We start from the raw sequence: 23,285 nt of genomic DNA, 5'->3' as shown, positions 1-23,285 counted from the left end.
AGAAAAGAAAATCTACATGAAACAGTTTATTTTTATTAAGTTATTTTATTTTTATTTACAAATTTATTTCAATCTTAGTTCATTAAGTCTATTTTACTTTTTGACAAGATACAAGTAATTTATTAACAATGGACAAAAATGTGATTTCCCATTTTTGTTGTTTCAGCTTATCATAATAATAAAAAAGTTTATTTTATAAATTTAAAAGTCAAAAACAAAGTATTCATGGGATTTAAAGTCCAAAATTTTGTAAGACTTCCTATAGATTTTATTATAAAACAGCTTTTTTTTTCTTACTGACTTTCATTAAATTATGTTTCCAAAAATGTAAATACTTTCTAACAAAAAATCAAGAGAAAATTGCAGAAAGTGGTGTTGGTGGGGCTTCAATGGTCAAAACAAAAATGAAATTAAAAAGGTTGTTGTTTTATTTGAAACATACTTTCTCAGAATTAAACATTTACTTCACTTTTGTGAATACTTTTTTTTTGTTGCTTTATATGTACAAATAAACCATAATATTTGACTTTTGCCAGAAATAATAGCTTAAAAACTTCAAAATCTCAAGTTGTCTTCCTCCTAAAAGCAAGTGAATTTAATTTGCAATGATTTTTAAAACCTCTCTAAAAAAAGGCAAATGAATTAAAACACCCATAAAATGCCACAAATAAGAAATATTTTGTTTTATTTAATTAAAATTTCACTTTTTTGTTACACGTTTCATCAATTTTATTGCAAAACCATTTTTTTTTTATGGATGTATATTTCTCATTCTTCTCCCGAAAAATGTAAGACAAAAAAGCGGGTTTTGAGAGAAAATCAATGAACAAAGCAAAAATTATTTAAAAAAATACTCCTAGACAATGTAGAGTGGATACAGTAATAATTATTTTCATCTAAAAACAAACAACAAAAATCAAAAAATCAAAAAAATCGTGAAGACTAGTCATGTGCAAAAACAGTGGTGATATATTAAAAAACATTCTGAGAGATTGTTTAGAGAAACATGATTAATATCTTGTGAATTTATATGCCTTGGATTCATTGGTTGCACATTTTAAAATGGATATAGATTAAAAAAAAAAAATTGTCTATGTCAGTTATAAAAAAGATATATATATATATATATATATATATATATATATATATATATATATATAAACACTTGAATTGGTTAGAAAATGTTATTAATATACAGAATAGATAAGATGAAAAAAAAAACAATGCTCGATAATGAATCAATCTAAGGGAGAGACGTCATGTTTTAAGCTGAGAAGATTTATCTTTACTTACATTATTTGAGTCCTTATTTAAGATTATTGTTGCCATTGTAACAATCTTTCTAACTAAAGATTTTTTTTTTCAAACAAACCGAAGCTAAAAACATTTTAATATTTTAAAAACCAATTGGAAAAAGACAATAGTTATGCAAAATAAAATATTTTTTGTGTCAGATGAGATGCTATTTGGGTCTAAATTCTAAAATTCAACAAGATAACGTTGTATATTAGATTAGAAAGAAAGAATAGTTTTTAATGTCATAAAACATTTATGACTATGTCAGCTACTTAAAAAAAAAAATAAATAGGGCTACTTTTCAGTGTCACCTGATTTGTTTCTTGAAGTCTATTTGTGATTAATGACATTGTGTTTGACATTTTTACATTTACATTGACAGTTTCATTTCTTATGAAGTTTGTATTAATAATTAAAAACAAATATCTACAAGTATTTCTTTGCCAAAATGATCTAAAATGATACAAGAGAAATAAATTATTTAAAAGCTAAAGAAATCTTATAAACTCGTTCTTTAGGTTAGGAATCCCATAATGCCCTGTCTAATTCCAATGTGAAAAGAAAGAAAAGAGATGAATGTATTTCCATAAAAATTGATTTTATAAGAAAAATTAGCAGTGTCACCTTGTCATTTAAGTTTTAATTTTTGTTTGCACGGTTTTAAACTTATACAGCAAAAAAAGAAAATTTTAGTTATAGACAAATGTATTCTTTAATTTAAAAATATGAGTTATTCCCCTTGACATTTAAGTTCTGCTTATGATTGAAGATGAAGCATGATCACATGATTTTTTTAGCATCGAAATATAAAACTTTTTCAGATATTATCAATTTCTTTCCATGTCAAATTTCTGGATTTGCAGTACCATGTTAAATATAAATAAAAATTTATATTTCTTAAAAGATGTTTGAGAGAAAATCTTAAATCTATTAGAAGTCTATTAAATTTGTTTTATTTGACCTTGGCTGATTTTTATTTTTTTAGGTAATTGTTTAAAAATGTTTCATATTATTTGTTGTCCAGGCTTGCCTAAATAACTTAAAATAAATAGTAATAAAGTATGCTGTATTGCAAATAACATGGTATAACGATAATAAATAAAAATTGTATAGGTAAAAACAAAGCTTAATTTGTCAGCTTAAATGCTATTTTAGGTCCAACTTCTAAAATTAGAAGATAAACCTATCAGAGAGGCAGTAGCACTCTCTATATAGGGATGGCCCGTACACACCTATATACGCCTACAAAACAAAACTATCTAAATCTCAACTAAAATCAACTTATAAGTTTCAAAAAGCACATATTCTTACAGAGAAGCGTCTTACGAATCCAGCGAGTGTCAGAACGTCGGTTAAAATGTCAAAAGAGAGCAAAAAAAAAAAGGGTACAAAAATGGCCAATTCTTCTTCTTTCTTCTTTCTTTTGAGACGATGTATCTCGGTGTACGAACGGTCTCTGACAACAGTTCAAGCATCAATCGACTGCTCTTTACACGGAGAAGTGCAGTGACCCATCGCTTTTTAGCTAACTCCATAATTAAATAAGATTACGTGTAATAACAAGTTTTAAACACTATATACCCAATGTAGACAGACCACTTCGAACACGGAACTTCTCTCAAAAGGGACAGCTCCAAATAATACACCAGATGCTCACAGACGTTCCAGTTTGCCAGTGGCCTATATTTCTTGGACGCTGAATATTTGAGGTGAACGTTAAGGTTTTTTCTTTAAACAGTAACCCACCAGCGTTAATGAAACCACGAAATCTTTATCTCAGTTGATCAAAATTGTTATAAGAGTAACCTATCAGCAAGTATGACGTCAAAAAACAATGTTATAAAAACAAATAATTCTTCAGATTTTGGACTGTAAAATATGTACAAAATGTCAATGCTGTGACCAGGATTCGAACCTAGGTTAGCACGGCCACAACGTGGGGTCCTAACCTCTAGACGATCATGGCTAACACTGACGTCTGTCGCTCTTGGCAGAAAGACACATGACTACTGTCAAACTATTGAAAAATAAGGAGGAAACTTGAAATTCTCACGCATGCGCAAAAATACACTATAGCAACCATTGTTAAATGCAGCTGAATCTCTTCGCTCGCTAAGAAAAGTAGATCAGACCAGTTCTTCTAAGAACTCACCAAACGCCAAAGGAAATAAGTTAAATTAACCGCAAAAGAAACTGCAAGAAAGTCATCTTCTAAGAACTCACTGGAAGCTGACCAAAAAGAATCAAAATCCAAGCCCTAGCCACAAAAATAACTAGATATTGTGGCTACTATACACAATCTACTAATAAAAACAAGTAAGTTTTCTAAAATAAACTACAATAAATTAACCAAGTAACCTCACACTGTCACTGATTAGGACTTCATATAAAGATAACAACTACACTATTGGTGTATATACCGTTCCACACTTTAACTATTGGTGATGGGGCAGTATCTCAATTCTACGAGAGTTGTCTTGCTATAAGATAAGTGATATTATAGTAAGATACACATAAGTGTTATATGTTTACATTTAATAAAAAATGCCAAAGTCAGCACGTAGTAAAAAAGCTCAGAGAAATATAGACTATGAAAAAAACAAAGTCAAGGTATTATCTGAGCAAAAAGAATACTATCAGAAAAATGCTGAAATAATAAAAATTAAGTATCATGCAAATCCTGAGGCAAAGAAGGCTGCCTCACGTGCTGATTCAAAAGAACGGTATAACAGGGATCCCGAGGGGAAAAAAAACTGCCTCAAGTGCTCTTTATAACAAAGAACCAGAAAAAAAGAAGGCTGCCTCATGTGCTGACTCAAAAGCACGGTATAACAGGGATTCTGAGGAGAAAAAAGCTGCCTCACGTGCTCTTTATAACAAAGAACCAGAAAAAAAGAAGGCTGCCTCACGTGCTCTTTATAACAAAGAACCAGAAAAAAAAGAAGGCTGCCTCACGTGCTGACTCAAAAGCACAGTATAACAGGGATCCCAAGGGAAAAAAAGCTGCCTTATGCACAAACTATTATAAATATAAATATCAAAAACTGCCAAAACGCCAAAGAATGAACCAAGAAAAATTTAATAGTGAAGGTATGAACATTTTAGAACTTTATAATACTCTGTTTTATCAGAGAGGCGGTAGCACTCTCTATGTAATATAGAACCGATGGAGGACCAAGAGGCAACTCCTAAGGCTCAAAACCCAAAGACCTAAAACCCAGCAGGAAGCGACCTGCTACTAATGGAGGCGGCAATGAGCCGCCTCCTAAAAAAGACAATACTATCATGAATGTAAGTTTAAAAATAAGACTGTAAGTAAAAATACTAATTAACAAGAATAAAAAAGCATTGGAAATGCAAAAGGATATAGGGATGGTATGCCAAAAAGTATACAAACAAGATAGCTATGAATGGCTAGGCACATGGAAATAGAATTGCATCCAAAGTATAGCCCTATAGCTTTTTACAACCGTAATGATGGCACGGAATGAAGATTGGAGAAAAGCTATAGGGCTATACTTTGGATGCAATTCTATTTCCATGTGCCTAGCCATTCATAGCTATCTTGTTTGTATACTTTTTGGCATACCATCCCTATATCCTTTTGCATTTCCAATGCTTTTTTATTCTTGTTAAATTATAAGGTTCAGGTATTAATTTTTAGAAAATTAACCAAGTTCAGAAAAAAAAAAAAAAAATCCACAAAATAAGCCGAGTCTATTATTTTTGTATTTTTCTGTTTCACATTTTATGAGCTTACTTTGTTTATTTTTTTTAATTGGACAATACTGACCAAAACACTTAATTTACATTGGTATTTATTAGTGATGGGACGATGCCAAAATTTTTTCCGATTCCGTTCAAAATTTCCGATTCCGATCCGATTCCCGATTCCGATTCTGATCCTTGTAAAATTTATACATATTTAATTAGAGATTTTTTTTGTTTGTTTTTTCGTAAATTTTCAAATTATTACATAAACCCCTGGTTAATGTCCACGTATATTTTATCTCAAATGTTTGCCTTGTAATTGATTAAAAATTGTAACACAACAAAACATTTATTTTGATTTTAAAACAAAGCTATATTGTACCAGTTCGTATTTACTGTATAACATGCTACTTACATGAATAGTGGAAAATATTCGAAGATTGGTAGGCAAAATAAGAAAACGATGTAAGAACAATATATTTAACAACGCCACTTAGCAAAGCCACATCTCATTGTTACGAACGAATTTCTAAATAATAATATTACTATTATGAAAACCATTTTTAACGTGAGATTGCGTGAGCTTTCTGTGCTTTCTCTCGCAGCTAAATCTCTATTCCAAAATGAAATATTACTTTTATAGATTACGTGTTAGAACATTTTTTTAATTGGCGGAAAGAAAAGCGATCATTTAGAATTTAGAGTGTAAGATCAGTTTCGAATATAAATTTAACGTAAAATGATCATCATTTCTGGCCATCCTAATTCTTTATGGATATTAACTAAAGTGTTTCCCACTAAATTAAGTTTGGTTTGCAACGTTGTAAAACCATGTGTAATCGCTTAAAAAGTAGACACCCTATCCCCAATAAGCGCACATAATTTAAAATTGGTAACACACTACAGCTCATGTTACGTTATATTTATTTGTGAAACTGACCGTCTATTTTAAATTCCTAATCGTTTTATATATATATATATATATATATATATATATATATTTTATAATCATGAGTGTTTAGACAAATATGAAAAAAAGAGCCTAAAAAAGGGGTGGTTTTTAGCCCTAAAAGTTCCCGGGGGGCGCAAACCAGAGTTTTGCCAGGGTCAGCGATACTGAATTTACATTTGCAACAATTGCCTTCACATTTTGGACAAGTTTCAGCAAAATCCAATGGACGGGAAAAAAGTTATGGGGCCAAAAGTGTAATTTTTGCCATTTTGGGCATTTTTGACCCCTTTTCAGCCCCTGGGGGAGCAACGAGAGTTTTCTTAAAAAAAAAACTCGATGTCGTGCACATCTACGTATTGGAGTACAACTTGTGGCAAAATTTCAGAAAAAAGTAATGGACGGTTATCCGGGAATCATACGGACGAACGGACGAACGCCACTGAAAACTATAGTCCCTCTCCGATAAATCGGGGGGACCAACAAGGAATGGGCAAAATTGTGAAAAGGCTTGGCCTTTGATTTAATTTGAAATATGCTTCCAGTGTGATTTTCTTTGATTCTGCCGGTATTGTTTATGTTTATACTTAAGGATTGCTACAACGGCGCCAATGCCATCTGAAGCCGCTCAAAAGTTGAGTTGAAAGTATTATGGGGTAATTAACACCTTTGATGCCGTTGGTTTCGACAACAATACTTTTTCACACCCACTTGCCAAATTTCTCAAGGAGTTTAATATGAAAAGATTTCAAACGAATAGAGTTTTATTTTATTTTCCTGGAGCCACATTGTCTGACACCGTCGCATTTTTCTCGGGGTTTCGGAAAAGTTAAAAATATACATGAATATCTCACAATGAATTTATCAAAGTCTGGATAAAATAGATAAAGAGAAAACATTTAGAAATTTTTCAGATTGAAAAAGAAATTATATTTACATTTAAAAGTCCCCCCTCATTGAAATTCTACTTTTGGACGATATTTGTAAACCCACTAAAAACCAAATTATTTTTAGATCTAGGATGAAGCTCTAAACTGTCTTCACGTATTAAAAAAGGGTGCTTGTGCAGTTTACACTATGTTAAAAAACGAAAAATAAAAAAAAATATATATTCTACGTACTCGTTATGGAATGAAGTTCTCATAAAAAAATCACGTAATTTCATCAAATAGTTTTTATTTTACGCCGTAAAAACGATTTGGGAAATTCGGAATCTTCCTAAAAAAACTGCGATAATTAGTCAAGGGAGCGTAAAACAAAAACTATTTAATGAAATTACGTGATTTTGTTATGAGAACTTCATTCTATAACGAGTACGTAGATCTATAGAGTTTAGTTTTACTAATAGTTTAAAAGAAATAAATATTTATAATCGGTACAAGCAATTGAAAATTAACTTTTGAAAAATATTCAAAGAATCGATTTTGGAATCGGAAATTATATACAAATTTTTCCGATTCCGATTCCCCGAAAATTACCGATTTAACCGATTCCGCTTCATCGGCACAACACTAGTATTTATATAAAAAATGTCAGAAGCCATAGAAATATAATTCATCATTATGTTAAAGTATGGATGAGGTTGAAATTTACATGTAGGGTTAAAATTAGATAAGAAAATGGAAAATTCAATTAGTCCCAACTTTATCCAATTTTAAATTGCAATGTGACAAGATATTGCATTACAAAGGAGGCAGTTTTGTGACATCACCCCCCCCCCCCCCCGTCCTCTTTCTCCTTTCCCCTATGGAGGATGATGTATACTTGAGAAGAATAATAAAACTTTTTGTGCTGTTTTTTTGGTAATAATATTTATGACTCCACAACCATAAAAATCACACTAAAATTTGAAGGATTTCGCAGCCCTGGAAAGGATATGGAACCTGTTTTTGATTTAAGCTTTAATAGTGACTTGTTGGTTTCAAAAAGTAACTTCACTTTAGGAGATTTTCCGGTATTACTCATCCTACACACATCAAATAATACCTCAGGTTGAGTCTGGGTAGATACCCACATCATTTGACATCATTTAGTCTTTTTAAATCTATTTTCTCCTCTTCACTCAACTCATCATTTTTCCTTAAGGATTTTCCTTTTATCTATTGAAGAAATAGATGACACAATTGTTTTAGTTTATAATGATCCCATCTTCCGTTTGTCTTACGCGCAATCCCAGAAATTTGAAAGTTCCATTTTCATGCATTCCAACCTTAAATATTTTCTTTAATTCTGAAACCATATTTTTTTTTAAATAATCATTTCCACAAAATATAAAGTCATTTACATTGCATTGTCAAAATACCCATTAAGTTCTCAGATAAATCATGCCAAAGAAACAGTGCATTGTCATATGCACTTACCATTCCTTTTAGTTTAGCTAATTCCTGAATAACTTTCTTCTATCATGAACGAGGTGCATCATTCAATCCATAAATACATCTTTTCAACTTTCACAATTGTGACTCTGGACATGCCTCAGATGGTTTTCTGAGAAATACTTCTCTCTCTAGCATGTCACCTTTCAAAAATGTTGAGGTGAAATCAAGAGTCTCCACCTGCCAATTCTTATTGGAGGCAGTTAACATTACAAGATGTATAGCTTCACGGCTGCATGTTGGAGAGTCTGTTTTTAGGTTATGTGAATTTTCTTCATATCCACATGCTTTATCTTTTTGTTATCCTTAACTTTCTCTGTTATCATCCGTCTTGTTGATATGTATTTTTGACTTATGTTAGGGACACATTCATGCATTTTCATGTTTTTTATTGTTCTCCTTTGCATACATCACATCTTTTGCTTGTTCTTATTCAGTTTTGAGGAAAACATGTTCTTCATGATCTCCTTCTGTTAGGGAATTCTCACCACTGATCACTGGACATTCATTTTCTGCAGCTGGTTCTATATTCCACCAATGGCCGTAATTTCCATTTTGGTTTTGTACTCATAATCTTTCCTTTTTTCCACTCATTACTTCCAATAATTTTATATTCCACTATTTTTCCTTTACTCGGCTTTGTAGTATTGTCTTTCAGTTCCTCCCTGTTACTATTGGAATTTACGTCCTATTGATCTTCAACTTCCCCTTTCAAAACTTCATTCATCTCATTTAAGGGAATTGCATTTTCTTTATTCCTTGGCTTTCCAAGGTCTTTGTTTACCTTCATCAAGTGACATGGATGCATCCTGTAAAAAATTTTAGTTAAGATTTTTTTTTCATCCTTATATAGTTGAATACTTTCTTTTTCATAATCGTACACTTTTGAGAAGTCATAAGTTTTCTATTTAACAATTTTATTTAAGGCTTTCTTTCTTTTTTTCTTTTTTTTTATATAGTTGAATATTTTGTAATTATAAACTTTTTAGAAGTCGGATTATGTGGTCCTAAGTCTGCGATAAGTTATAGTTTTTTTCCAGGAATTTAAACTGCATCCTTTATTTCTATTTTTACGTTTATTTTTTTTTTATTCAAAGCTTCTGTAGACAGACACACACACACACACACACACACACACACACACACACACACACACACACACACACACACATATATATATGGAGGGACCCAAGAAGAATTAGAGAAATTCTTTAAAAGGAGACTTATCAGGATAATACAAAGCTCTCCATTTGAGTATTATAAGAAGAACAGTGTTTGGAATAGACCTCCCAGCCTCCCCATCTTAAGAACGGCTTTTGGAGTAGACAATCCCCTTTTTTTTGGGAAATGGTGGTGGTAAAATAATTCTCCTAAATTTAACAGTGATAATCGTTGTCAGGATACCCACCTCCAAATGCTTAAAAAAAATTGGGGGGGGGGTGGCAGTGTTGATAGGAGAGAAGTAGATTTGTTTATCGTGTATGCGTACAAACTTGGCAGCCAGTGAATTACAGTGCATAATATAGGTCTTTATATCTCTATTAGTACTTGTCTCCACAAAATTTGACTGAGATTTTCTTAATCAGCATAGTGGAAAACATAAAAGTTGTCATTCTAAAGAAAATTGTGGAGGGGGACCTAATGTACCAATCACCCCCCCCCTCCACACACACACCAAATAAAAATAAGTTAACGTGCGCAATCTCAAGTATCAGTCTGGAAAAGAAAATTAAATAACATACTCCACAGAATTCAAAATTGGTGAAAACACAAGTATATAACAAATAAGTGTTTTTGTATGCAATAAAATTTACGTTAAAACTATAGGTAATCGGTGTACAAAATCTAATCATCAACTGGAATAGTAAATGGCAAAAAGAAAAAAGGTAAAGGAAAACATTTTTTTTTTTTTTTCCAGAGCAGGTTTTTATTTTGGGCGGGTGGAGGGGGTTAATGTTGTGTCGGTCGGTATTTTGTACATGTTTACATTCCCAAAACATTGCTGTGTTTACAATTTCTTTTAGTGTTCCAGGCAGGCAAGCATGGAGAAAATGTTATGGATATAAAGTTTTTTTTACTTGTGTATGTTTGTTCCAGTAAATAAGGTTATCAGTATATTTATTTATGAGCGGTTAATGTTTGTATTTTTTTTTTTTTTTTTTTTTTTTTTTTAGTGCCTGTGTCTCATGGGGAGAGCGATGCCATTTTTGTCAACTTTTAGAAATGTTTGTTGGTCCCCCGATTTATTTTTCAGTGGCTTCTATGTGTCTGTTAGTCATAACGATTCCAGATATCTGTCCATTAGTTTTTCCTGAAATTTTGCCACAAATTGTATTTCATTAAATAGATCTGCACAGTAAAAATTTTTTTTTTTTTTCTTTTTTTGCAAAAATTCCCGTTGCGTCCCCAGGGGCTAAAAGAGGTCAAAAATGCCCCAAAATGGCCAAAAATGACACGTTTTGCCCCATAACTTTTGATCCATCCATTAGATTTTTTCTGAAACTTGGCCAAAATGTGGAGCCCATTGTTCTTAATAAAAATCCAGTATGAGTGACCCTGGCAAAATTCTGGTTTGCATCCCTGAGGACTTTTAGTGTTAAAAACGCCCCTTTTTGTGGCTCTTTTTTTCATATTTCTCCACAAAAACTTGCTATGTTTGACTATATAGTGGTTTTTCACGGTGGTCAACTCAAATATACATGTGGTAGGGCGTGAAACTGCACCATTATCTGCTTACACTGAGATTCGGCAGTCCCCCAGGGCCTCAAGAGCTAAAAAATGCCCCAAAATGGCACTTTTTGCCCCTAGCGTTCGATCCATTCATTAGATTTTCCTGAAACTTTGTCAAAATGTAGAGGCCATTGTTCTTAATATAAATTCAGTATGGATGACCCTGCCAAAATTCTGGTTTGCATCCCTCTAGGACTTTTAAGGCTAAAAAAAATGCCTTTTTGGCCCTCTTTTTTCATATTGCTCAAAAACTTAATATGTATGTCTATATAGTAGATTTTCATTGTGCTGAATTCAAATATACATGCCTTAAAGCGTGAAACTGCGCCGTTTGTCCATTTTCATTGGGATTTGGCATTTCCAATAGCTCAAAAGGAGTCACAAATGCTCCAAATTGCAAAAAATGACACTTTTTATCCCATCGATTAGATTTTTCTGAAACTTGGCGAAAATGTGAAGGCAATGTTGGCCTTTCACACTTCTCACATTCATCATTTCTTCACTATTTTTTGTGTCGTCATCTCACATGCAGCACCAGAGGGAGATCATGCACACTTGGCTTGTTTATTTAGGAATTAGTTTCATTTTGGAATATGAGAAGGCAGTTTTCAGCCAATCAGAAAAAGTGGAACATGGCTAGGGAGCCATTATTATTTAGGATTCTGAAATCAGAAAGAATGTTATGTTTATATGTCTTAGCCAGTTATGGAGGGTGCAATCATGTAGAATTGGACATGGTAACAACTGGCAGCGGTGAGAGCACTAAATATTGAGAGAGAAAAATAGGAACTTCTTCCTCTGTAGATGTGGTGATTGTGATGTTGTTGCGCATCAGATGTTATGTAGCATTTTATTATCACAAGTGAATGTGACAGAAATGGTGGTCGTAAGTGATTGTCAGAGTAGATATATTGAATTTGTGTATGGCATCTCTTGTTGCAAACCTACAATACTTTGGGCCAGAGGGGAAATTCTGCAATCAAAATATTATATATGGAGATATCATTCACCTCTTTCCACTACTTATCATTTTACCGTAATTTAAGTTATTCAAATTTTGTGAAATCCTCCATGTGTGTTTTTATTAATTAGTTTGCATAAATATTTGTTTCAGGGCATTCTGTTTATATGCATTGTCATGTCTTCAAAAGAAATTCATTTTAAACTAAATTTTCAATATTTTTATTTTTCTATTTCAGGTGTATATGATAAAGCAAGATGATTCTGTTGTCTCATCTTGGCAAAGGTGTTCAATGTTGTAACGCAATGTTGAATTTGAGCCACAGTCTTTCTGGGCCAGGACCACCGCACATTATGCAGGTTGCTCTCTTGACTTGTAGAAAATTTCATTCAGGTATTTCATTTTTATAATAATACAACAATAGAAAAATGCGAGCATGAAAAGTGATATGGTTAAGCTTAAACATGGAAAAGTAAAGGACTAGTTAAAACTGGAAAAGAAAAGGACAAGATATTGTAGTAAAAAATATAAATTTATAACTTAAAATATTGCAGCATTAAGAATTGATTATATAATGTTAAATTGAATTAAAAAAATATTCTTAATGCTGCAATATTTTAAGTTTTAAATTTATTATATTTTATACTAGAATATATTGTCCTTTTCTTTTCTAGTTTTAACTAGTTCTTTACTTTTCGATGTTTAAGCTTAATCATATTACTTTTCATGCTCGCATTTTTCTATTGTAATTCATGATTTTTTCCAAATTTCCAATAAATTCACTTGTTCTTTGTTTAATTTCAGTCTTATTTTTTTGCCCTCATAAACACATGTAATAACAATGTATGGCATTTGTCTGCTTTTAATAAAATCCCCCCAATTATCTCCCTTTTCATGCTTTCATTCTCTGTTTAACTTGTTACTTCTCTTTTTTGTGACAGCAGTGAATTAGTAGCAACCGTAGTCGCTGAAGCGACATAGTTGCTATGGAAACCGGTCATAAAAAACGTTGCTCACCTCCTTGTATTTTTTACTATTTTTAACACCAGTAAATTCATAACTTTTGTTTTACTGAACGAAAATTAAAATTTGTTTTTTCACAATGTAGCTGAGAAAGTGATCTATGAACTGTAATAATTGTTTGAAATTTGGTTGAAAAATGAGTGAGCGGTGAAGCTTTTAAAGCATTTCTAAATGACTTAGACTGCCACTTAAACATATATTCAAACACGTTAGTGTCTGAATGATAAAATTAGGTTTGTCAAATATAAAAAATTTACTGATATTCTTGAATTTGAGAAATTTATATTTAATTCTGACTATCAAATTTTATTTTTTATTTGTTAATTATGTTCTGTAAAATAAAGAAAGATCATTCTTGATCCAGTTTCTTTTGAAAAATATTTTATCCAACTAGGAATATTTTCCAAATGAATACTATCTTTATCACCATCAGCAAATTTGAATTCAAAGGAACACCATTATTGTAATCGTCAACAAATTTGGACATCTCCAGAATCTTAAATTTCCATGCAATGTTGCATGATGCCACAAATCTTCATGAGCTAATACATTAAAAAAAAATGTTGTCTATATTAAACTGTTTTTAGCAGTTTCTTTTATGATTGGTAAATATTACATTTTTATTCAATTTTTTTTCTTAGTCACTTGTTACTCTGATTGTGTCCAAAATTGCTATTACTCCTTTCACATTAAAATATTAAGGAGACTTTCTAACTTTTGCACTTGTTTTTTCTTTTTTTACATATGACCGTAGCTGAGTATAATATATAATTGATCAAATACATACCAAAAAATTTAATTAAATCTGGATATTGCTCTCGGTTTTTTGTTATTTAAATACAATTGTTGGTGTTTCTACACTATTGGGATAAAATTTTGGAAATCATAATACTGAATTTCACATGAAAACAATGGTATCTACGTATTCCTCATATTTTTAAGATAATTATATCCAAAAATTACGAAAATCTATAAGGTAGAAAATTAAAGAAAATAAAAAATAGAATTTTATTAAAATGGTAGTAAAACACAGGAGAATTCAAAAGGGAGGTAATTTTCCATTTTGATTTAAACAAGATGGCAGAAAATGTTCACTTTCTAACATGATTAAAGTTGTTTTTTTTTAATAATTCAGTAATATTCAGGTAATTTCGACTGCATAATTTGGAAGCTACCATTGTATCATATTACAATTGACAAAAAAATCAGTTGAAACCATTGTATTTTATTTGAAAACTCCATTTATCTACTACAAAATCTGTAGAAGCGCCAAATTGTTTGTTTACATGGAGTAGTCTCCACCTGGTGACTCTTATCATTAATTGAAGTGGAGAGGTAGGACATGACTCTGTATATAGATAAGCTCAAAAGTCATTTTTGTCACTTGGAACATTCAATTAAACAAATGAGTAAAATTGTAAAAGTATGTATGGGTAATTTCAGGTGCAATCATTTAAGGCTTTGAAACCCATATCCTCAGATTTTATTGTAACTTGCAATATGAGGTAAAAAAAAAAATGATGTGACTGATATTTTTTTGTCTTTGAGACATTCATACGGAGACTATGAAGTCCGTCTGACCCCAAGAATGGTGAAAAGTTCTTGTTTTGTTCACTCAGTGTCTATCTAAATTTAAGTCTTTTTTTTCCAAGGGTCCAGAAATACTCTATTGGGGGAAGCAACTCCCCAACTTCATCCCTCATACCCAAACTAGTTGTTTTTTTATGAACCCTTAGAAAAAAGACCTAACTTCATAGTGCCTACATAAATGTCCAAAAAAAACCAAAAAAACTCTGGTACCATAACAGCCACCTCATTTTTTACCCATGTTGGTGCATATGTTAAAGATTCCAAACTCTCATAAAATCATATAGAAAGCTTAATTTCTGAGTAAATCTAATGCCATTTTTGGATTCTTCCAGTCAAAAAACTTACATGGCTGAATTTTCAGTGTCGCATTACATTCTAAATTGAAAATATTCAAGAAAATGAAATTATTAAAACATTGCCAGAGTAACATTTTGCGTGATTTTTATATATATATATATATATATATATATATATATATATATACACACACACACATGCTCTAAATCGGCAACCACTTGGAGTTATGTGCTCAAATTTTGACGATTTCTTAGTTTTTATGATGTCCATCTGTGGTGTAAGTTGCAACAAAATCTGAAAATATGGGTTTTAAAACTACATTTCTGGATGATTTGACATTGAATTAGTCGTATCTTAAGATACCTGATTTCGTTTGCTTATTGATTTTATTTTTTTTTTTAAATTTACGGTTGAAGAACATGAGCAACATTTAGTGATGAAAACTTATGAGTATGATTCCAAAAGAAAAGACTTGATAAACAAACTGATGCTGGAGAAGACCTGTTTCACATCCAAGTCTTTGACTGTCAGTCATGTACAGAATTTTCTTGTCACCAGCAGAAAGCTATATGGCATGTGCTTTCAGATGATGATTCATTAGAACATCCCTCCTCAGTAGCAGAAGACCTTATCATCTGTGTTTTGAATAACTTCTCATGTTATACTATCGACTACATTACCCCACTCTTTATCTGTGCCTAAATCCAAACGTAGATTCCACGAGCAAAGCTTCTTTCTTAGAACTGCACGCCAGTGGAACTCTCTGCCGCTTGCCTGTTTCCCACCTGACTGACTACAACTTGGACGTCTTCAAGTCCAACATAAACAAACTCCTGACAAACCGCCCCCTTAAGTAAGACACTCTATCAAAACCCCCAATACTAATGATTACTACAATACTATCTCATTGATTACTGTACACGCAATAACCCTTATCCTTGAGTGGCCTTCGGGCCTTGATAAGTGGTGACCCCCATGTAAAAAAAAAATAAAAAAATAAAAAATAACCCAGTGAATTTAAAAAAAAAATTAAAAAAAAAAAATTTTTTTTTTTTTGTCTGCCTCTCGTCTGTCTCATTATGTTGCGGTCCTTTTGTATTTTTGAGCTTGAGATCCCCTGATTCATACTATTTTTTATTTCAGGTCATGGCAAGAAAGCTACTCTCCGCCTCTCTGGAAGCAGTCTACCATTCTTAAAGACCAATAGACATTTTCTGATTTCCCGTTTTCTGAGCAGTGGCTCTGAAAAAGATCCTTCTGATTCCAAGCCAGCAGAGAAGGGTAGTGCAATCAAAATTAGTCGCAAACCCGTAAAAGGTAAGATATTTTCTTTCAATGTTTACATAGCAAGTTAGAATTTGTTGTGTTTTCATTGTCCTATTTGTTATACAAAATATGATCAATGTTTGACTAGTCTATGTTGGTTCATTTCATAGGTTTTGGAACTCTCAAAGTGAGTAATAAAACCAGCATATCACTGAGGATTAACCTCAAAGCATATTTTAGATGTAATGAAAACACCTTATGAACTTGTTGAGTACTTCATTATTGTTTCGGATATCTAGGATATCAAATATTTTCCTTTCATAAATAAGGCAACTTAGGAAATTAATAATTGAAGATAATAATGCTTCATTGTAGAATATTTGAAATAAACTGACAAACCTGCTTAGCAACAAAATCATGCCTCCTTACTGTGGAGGTCCCTTATTGCCGGAAAGTCTTCTACTCAAATAGTTTATTCCCTTCCTGTTACCTGCTTTTCTGACTGTACCGACACAGAAGTTTAAATGTAAATATGGCCCCAAATAGTAGCCCCTTATGTCCAAGTGATGATATACATTGTTTGGGGTGAGCATGAAAAAGATAAAAAAATTAACAGCAAAAAAAGGGGAAAGTGTTATTTTGGTTTCAATAAAATAGGAAATTACACCAAAAAGCAACAATGCTATTATGGACATCCACGGGCAACACTAGAAAGTGATTCGTAAAAGAAAATTATGATAGTGGTTAGAAATCATCATATTATATGAATCCGAAGATTCTATTGTTGGCATTAGTTTTCCTGATATTTTTCTAATCAGAATTATTTCTAGAAAGCCATCAGGTACTTACGAGAGGAGTCATGTGAAGATTGCCAACATCCTAAGTGAAAGTGATTTTTATGACACAAACTGGATGCGAATTTGAGACACCCAGGTCGTCAGTCAGTGTCATCAACCACTGAATCAACGTCACTGTCTGTGGTTAGAAATGATTTGCCAATGCGCACAAAGGCAGTAGGATGAATACCTGGATGTAGGATGGGTAGTCGGCTGGGAGCGGTCAAGTAAGACAAGATATATTTAGAGTTTTAGTAAGTTTTCAGTTTGTGAAAGGTGATGATAGTTTGCAGCTTGGAACGGATCAGGTAGAGATTAAGCAGACCCGAGATGAGCTGACTTCAATTGAATTGGGTCTTAGTTAAGTTTCAGTGTATCAACTAAGATGTGGACATTATTATTTGGAGGGTTATTTTCCATTATAATATCACATGCATGCACTCGGAGTACAATTGGTCTATATGCAGTGTGTTGAAGTTGTATATTCTCTTGTACTTCTTGTAATTTTATATTTTGTTTTATATTTGTAAACCAGAGTTCATCCCTTCAAGGCAAGGTGGAGAAAGAAAACTATGGCAAATGGCATTGGTGGTTGTCAAGGGGCAGTGTGGTTTTACAAAACCAAGACACAAGAATCTAAGCTAACAGGCTATACAAGCAATAAGTGCAACACGATAATGAAGGATTCAACAAAGTTTGACAAAAGTAATGAAAAAAAAAAGAAAAAAGTAAATTTAATGAATCGACTATAAATTCACAAGAGGCCATTGCTAATCTTCAAATCTTTTGTTGTCAAAGTCTAATTTTAAACATTTTTATCATACATTTTGTGGCAGAATAGTTAAAATATGTATCATAAAGAAGCCAGTTTAGTGTGCAGAAATTGGTAAATAGTGAAATTTTAAATTATAACTCTTTTATTTTGGGATTATTTTGATGAAATTTTCAAACATAATTTATCTTTTTATCTTTTCTATTATAATAGCAGGTAATTTACTTTGTAATGTTGTTTATTTCAACTTAATGCACACGATAATGTCTCTGTGCCTAGAAAAAGTGCCATCTTTACAAAAATATCGCACATCAATATGGTGGGATTAATATAGAATTTAAAATTGTGTTTCATAAAAAAATCAGTCAAAGAATTCAGTGAATCATATTTTGCCCTATTATCAAAATGTATGTTTTATATGAGTTTTATTACATCTCTACTATGCTGTGATTCCTATTAAAAACGTTCAATGTGTTAGCTGTTGAAACCAGGGTTGTGGAGTTGGAGGTTTAGTCGAAGTCGGAAACTAGCAGTCGGAGTCGGAATTTTATCTCTGACTCCTTAAGTCCAATAAATTTATTTTTTTTACATGGTTTTACCAGTTACACAATTTAGCAGTTTTTGTATGGTTTTGCTTTATTTTTGGAGATATATTTTGTACTGTACTGTAATGCTTCTACTTCATCAAGATATTTCGGTCCATCGGTTCGCTGCAAATCCTGTCTGAACAGCTGTTTTCGTTTTGGTTGTGACGTCACACGGGATCAATGTCTTGGAGTGAGATCATTGTCGATTACATCAGATAACAATTGGATTGTAATCCAAAAGTTATCCAGTTCCTGAATCAAATGGAATTTGGCAATTGGATTAGTCTGGGATCGATCCGTAATTACAATCTTATCCGAAAAAAAAAACAAGTATAAATCAATAAGAAGCAACCCGTACTATTATAGCCCTTTATAGCTTTTTCCTGTTTTTCCTTTAATCCTCTTTCCATAAAAGCAATATTATCTTGTAAAAAATTTGGCTTCGAAATGCCATGGCCTAAAGAGGTTTCCCCTATCCCTAAATATTTTATTCCCTTTTGAACTGATAGCATAATAAAATTACATTGTAAATTTTTTATTTTAATTTATTCTATAAAGCTGGTTGAGTGTATATGTGAGTATATTTATTATACAAATGAATGTTAAACGTAAAAAATAATATACATGAAAAGTAATTATAAAATGCTTGCTGAATAGATGTAGGAAGCTGGTATATGGATCTGCAGAATAGATTACCACATAAGGGTCAAGGAGTCGGAGTGGAAGATATCAAAGGAGTTGGATTCACAATCCTAGGAATTGTCGGAGTCTGACTTTTACCATCTGACTCTGCAACCCTGGTTGAAATGAATCTTAGAGAAACAAAGTTGTGCTACCATGTCATTTTTTTTTTTTTTTTTCACATTTTTTTTTTTACATTTTTTTTTACATTTTTTTTTTCACATTTTTTTTTTTACATTTTTTTTTTACATTTTTTTTTTCACATTTTTTTTTTCACATTTTTTTTTTTACATTTTTTTTTTCACATTTTTTTTTACATTTTTTTTTTTTTACATTTTTTTTTTTTTACATTTTTTTTTTTTTTTACATTTTTTTTTTTACATTTTTTTTTTTTTACATTTTTTTTTTTTTACATTTTTTTTTTTTTACATTTTTTTTTTTTTTACATTTTTTTTTTTTTTTTACATTTTTTTTTTTTTTACATTTTTTTTTTTTTTTTACATTTTTTTTTTTTTTACATTTTTTTTTTTTTTTTACATTTTTTTTTTTTTTTTTTACATTTTTTTTTTCCAAGAGGTAATGGAATTTTACCCTATGTTTATGCTAGCTTGCTTTCAATATGATTACTTTTCATTTATTACAAAATGACATTTGTAAAGATTTTTCATTTATTTGAATGCTACATTTTTAGTTATACACTATGAAAATTGTCTTCTGAACCAACAACATATAAAATGACAAATTTTCTAATTTCCAACAAACTTTGAACGATCATAATTTCATTGCAAATTGTGATACAAAATGAATGTAGTATCATTGTTTTTTGTATGTTTGTAAAAAATCTGTGTATCCATTATTACAAGTTTTTATAATGAAAATAAAATTTTGGTTTAAGATATTTAAAGATAAAACAAATTTTAGAATTTTGAAAATGGAAATTGATGATTTGGATTATTCAATGTTTTCATAACTTTTTTTCAAGAAGTAATGAAATTTTATTCAATGCTTAGGTTAGTTTGAGCTATGATTAATTTTTATTTGCCTCAATATGAAATTGTATTTTTAAGGATTTTTCACTTGTTCAAAGTCTGCATTTTATTAGAAAAAAACAATTGATCTGGCAATTCTAAAACTTTATGAATCGCTTGAAACATTTTGAATAAAATTAATTCTGTAACCTTTTCATTTACATCACCGTGTCTAACTTTTGATTTATACCGTTTACCTTTTTCATATTTCTATTATTTTCCCATTAAATGAAATTTTTTTTCTTTTTCCAGTAACGCAAATAAAGAAAAAACCCATTGACTACAGTTACAGTGGAAATATTTTTGTCTTACCTGTCCGGGCAATGAACGAGTTTCTTCTAACACCAAAGTAAATTTCTGAGTTACTTTAATCTTCTAATTATCTTCATATAATGATTTTAGTCATCATCAATTAGAATTGTTTAATCATTTTTAGATTCTTACCATTCTTCAGTGTGATTTAAGAATTGATTTATATATTTTATTTTGCCAAACAAGTTTAACAAAACAAAATTAGGCTACAGGGTCAATCAAAAAATTGGAGCGGTGTCTATGGTCATCATTATCACTGTACCTTTGATTGTCTATCCTAATCCTAGCTAGAGTTTTCAGTCATCATAATATCATAAACCCATTAGGTTAACTTTAGATTATCAAATCAAATTGTTTTATTTATTTATTTTTTATTTTTAATTAGATCATATGTGTGTAAAGTAAAACCATTTACAGTGTTTTGGATTTGTTGTCGTGTGAAGTGGCATGCCTCCACAAAATGCACATCACAGGATTCGATAAGATAAACAAATACAGAAAAGAAAAACATGGAATTATTTATCAAAATGTCTTTTAACCTATTACCCACCATTAAGGGAACGCTAAAAAATATCTACGTTTAAATTTTCCCTTAATTTGATCGGTTAAGAGGATAATTGAATGGAATTACAAACATCTACACAAGTTATTGGTGTTTTACAGGGGAGGGACCAAATATTGGAAATGTTATAAAGGATTTATTTGGAATTGACTAAGCTGCAATAAGTGAAGTTTTATTTTTGTACGTGTAAATTTACAGTTATATAATAAAAGAATAAAATACCAAAGAGGATGATGTCAGCAAATAGGTTGTTGGTGTTTTACCTTATTACCTTATTACAACCACAACAAGAGAAAAAAAAGCAAAAGATCATGCCACTACTACAGAGACATTGAGTAACTGGTTTCGAAACCTAGTAGGTGATGCCCTTCTTTCTTCTCTGCAACGTCTTTCCTACAGAAGAGACTTTGCTAGCCTGTCTGCTTATCGTTATTTTAATGGCAAGTGATTGTCTAACCTCCAATCTCTGCCCCCCCCATTGCCAAATTTTCACAAAAACACTCATCTAGTTACAACCACTATCAATAATTTTCCCCACTCTCTATCTGTGCCTAAATCTAAATATTGATTCCATGAACAAAGCTTTTTTTTTTTTTTTTTTCTAGAACTGCCTGCCTGTGGAACTCTGTTCTGCTGGCCTGCTTTCCAGCTGACTACAATATCTTGTTTTCTGTAACATGATTGATTGCCAGGAAGGGTTACTTAGTTTATTGTGGAGGCGTTTCTGGAGCTGGACAGCAACCAACTCCCCGTGCAAATAATGATATGTGCTACAATGGTGCTATGACCAGGATGTGATAACAGTTCCAGAAATGTTCTCACGGCAAACCAAGTAACTCAATCGGGTTTCTCAACCTATTGTGTTACACTTCAAGTACAATGTAAACATGTTCTTGCTGAGCTGTCCCTTTAAATAATCAAGTTATACCAAATTCAATTCCCACTAACGATTACTATGCTGTTGTCCTGATGATTGCAGTACACTCATTAACCCATATCCTTGAATGGCCTTTGGGCCTTAATACGTGGTGACTCTCTTGTAAAAACAAAAAAAAAAAATACAATACTTACATGTCAACAAGACACTACTACATTGTTTTTTTTTGTGTGTGTGTGTGTGTGTGAATAAAACGATTATGAGCCATGTAGTAAGGTCAAAAATGTTACAAATGACTTATACCATATAGCATTATATTTTTAGTAAATTGTATTAAAAAATAAAAATTTCTTGCACATGTTAATACATAGATTATTGAATCTCTAGCAATTAAACACAAATAGTGAAGATAATCATTAATATGTTCGTAACTCTTGCTCCCCTTATTCTATCTTTTGGGCTTCACATTACATGAGCAATATTTGTGATCAAGGAGGAAGAATTGTTGTATTTTGGATTAGTCTATCCATCTAACTTTTTGTTGGCTAGTGTTTCACCTTGAAGTAGTACATTACATTAAGTGGCTTCATGCTTTGTCTGAAGTGATTTCTATGAAAAAAAGATAAATCACTGTTCATGCATTTTCTCTTTTGATTTCATAATTTTGTATAAAGCGTGTTACAATTTGATGTTTTTGTTTTCTTTAAACTGTCTTTCTATTTTTATTTAGGGATGTTTCAGTCTTGCCAAAATACACACGAAGGAGTCCTTATGGAAAGGAGATGCCTATTTTAATGTTTTTAAGATCAGATATTGAAAAACTGTAAGTTGTCATTAGTTGTTTTATCTGTTTTTTATTATTGATACTGCTGTTACTACTTACATTTTGAAGTGTGATGCTAACCCTAACGTTGTGCTGTGGATTTGTTCTTGTTTATTTTCTCTTAATCTAGACAGGTCATTGTCTCTTATGCATTGTGCTGAGAGTGTTTGCACAGATTCATAAATATATATAAAAAAAATACAAAATGCTACTCTATAAAAAAACAAACTTCACATATATATTCGTTGGACTCTGAGTTCGTGTATGACACCGGACATCGGAGCAACTATCTTCTAAATGCTAAAGTCTGTATGTATTTTTTGTTAAGGTCATGTCCATCAGTTGCCATCAGCTCACCTTGATCTGGTCTAAGCCACAATCTGCCTTCAATGGTGTCGGCACAACTGTTGTCTACTAGACTCTGTTACTCTGTTGTGCGTAAACAGTTCCTACTGTTAACTCCAGATTGTTCACAAACAGTTCCAACTTCTAGCCACTCCCCAACATGCCCGCAACCAAATGTCTACATCCATTGTTCTATCCTTTTCTTACAATCATTGCATCATGCTGACCAACAATCCTATGTCAACATTCTTTTGTTTACCTCAG

The 23,285-nt window shown here is 31.5% G+C and overlaps 1 protein-coding gene across 5 annotated transcripts in view; it reads left to right on the top strand.

Annotated features, from left to right (window-relative positions):
- Window positions 1-23,285, top strand: part of LOC145254755 (proton-coupled zinc antiporter SLC30A9, mitochondrial-like) — a 134,671-nt gene that overhangs the window by 35,567 nt on the left and 75,819 nt on the right. For all 5 annotated transcript variants that reach the window (XM_080113511.1, XM_080113503.1, XM_080113532.1 and 2 more), the window contains 4 exons: window positions 12,261-12,415; window positions 16,076-16,249; window positions 20,355-20,451; window positions 22,584-22,676. In XM_080113511.1, the coding sequence (XP_079969637.1) occupies window positions 12,280-12,415; window positions 16,076-16,249; window positions 20,355-20,451; window positions 22,584-22,676 (500 nt within the window). In that variant the 5' untranslated portion in view covers window positions 12,261-12,279. The remainder of the gene's footprint in view (window positions 1-12,260; window positions 12,416-16,075; window positions 16,250-20,354; window positions 20,452-22,583; window positions 22,677-23,285) is intronic.

This window comes from Euprymna scolopes, chromosome 3 (assembly GCF_053919585.1).
Source record: "Euprymna scolopes isolate OS-2025 chromosome 3, ASM5391958v1, whole genome shotgun sequence".
Lineage (NCBI taxonomy): Eukaryota > Metazoa > Mollusca > Cephalopoda > Sepiida > Sepiolidae > Euprymna > Euprymna scolopes.
The sequence above is the reverse complement of the archived record's forward strand: the minus strand, read 5'-3'. Positions and strand labels throughout refer to the sequence as shown.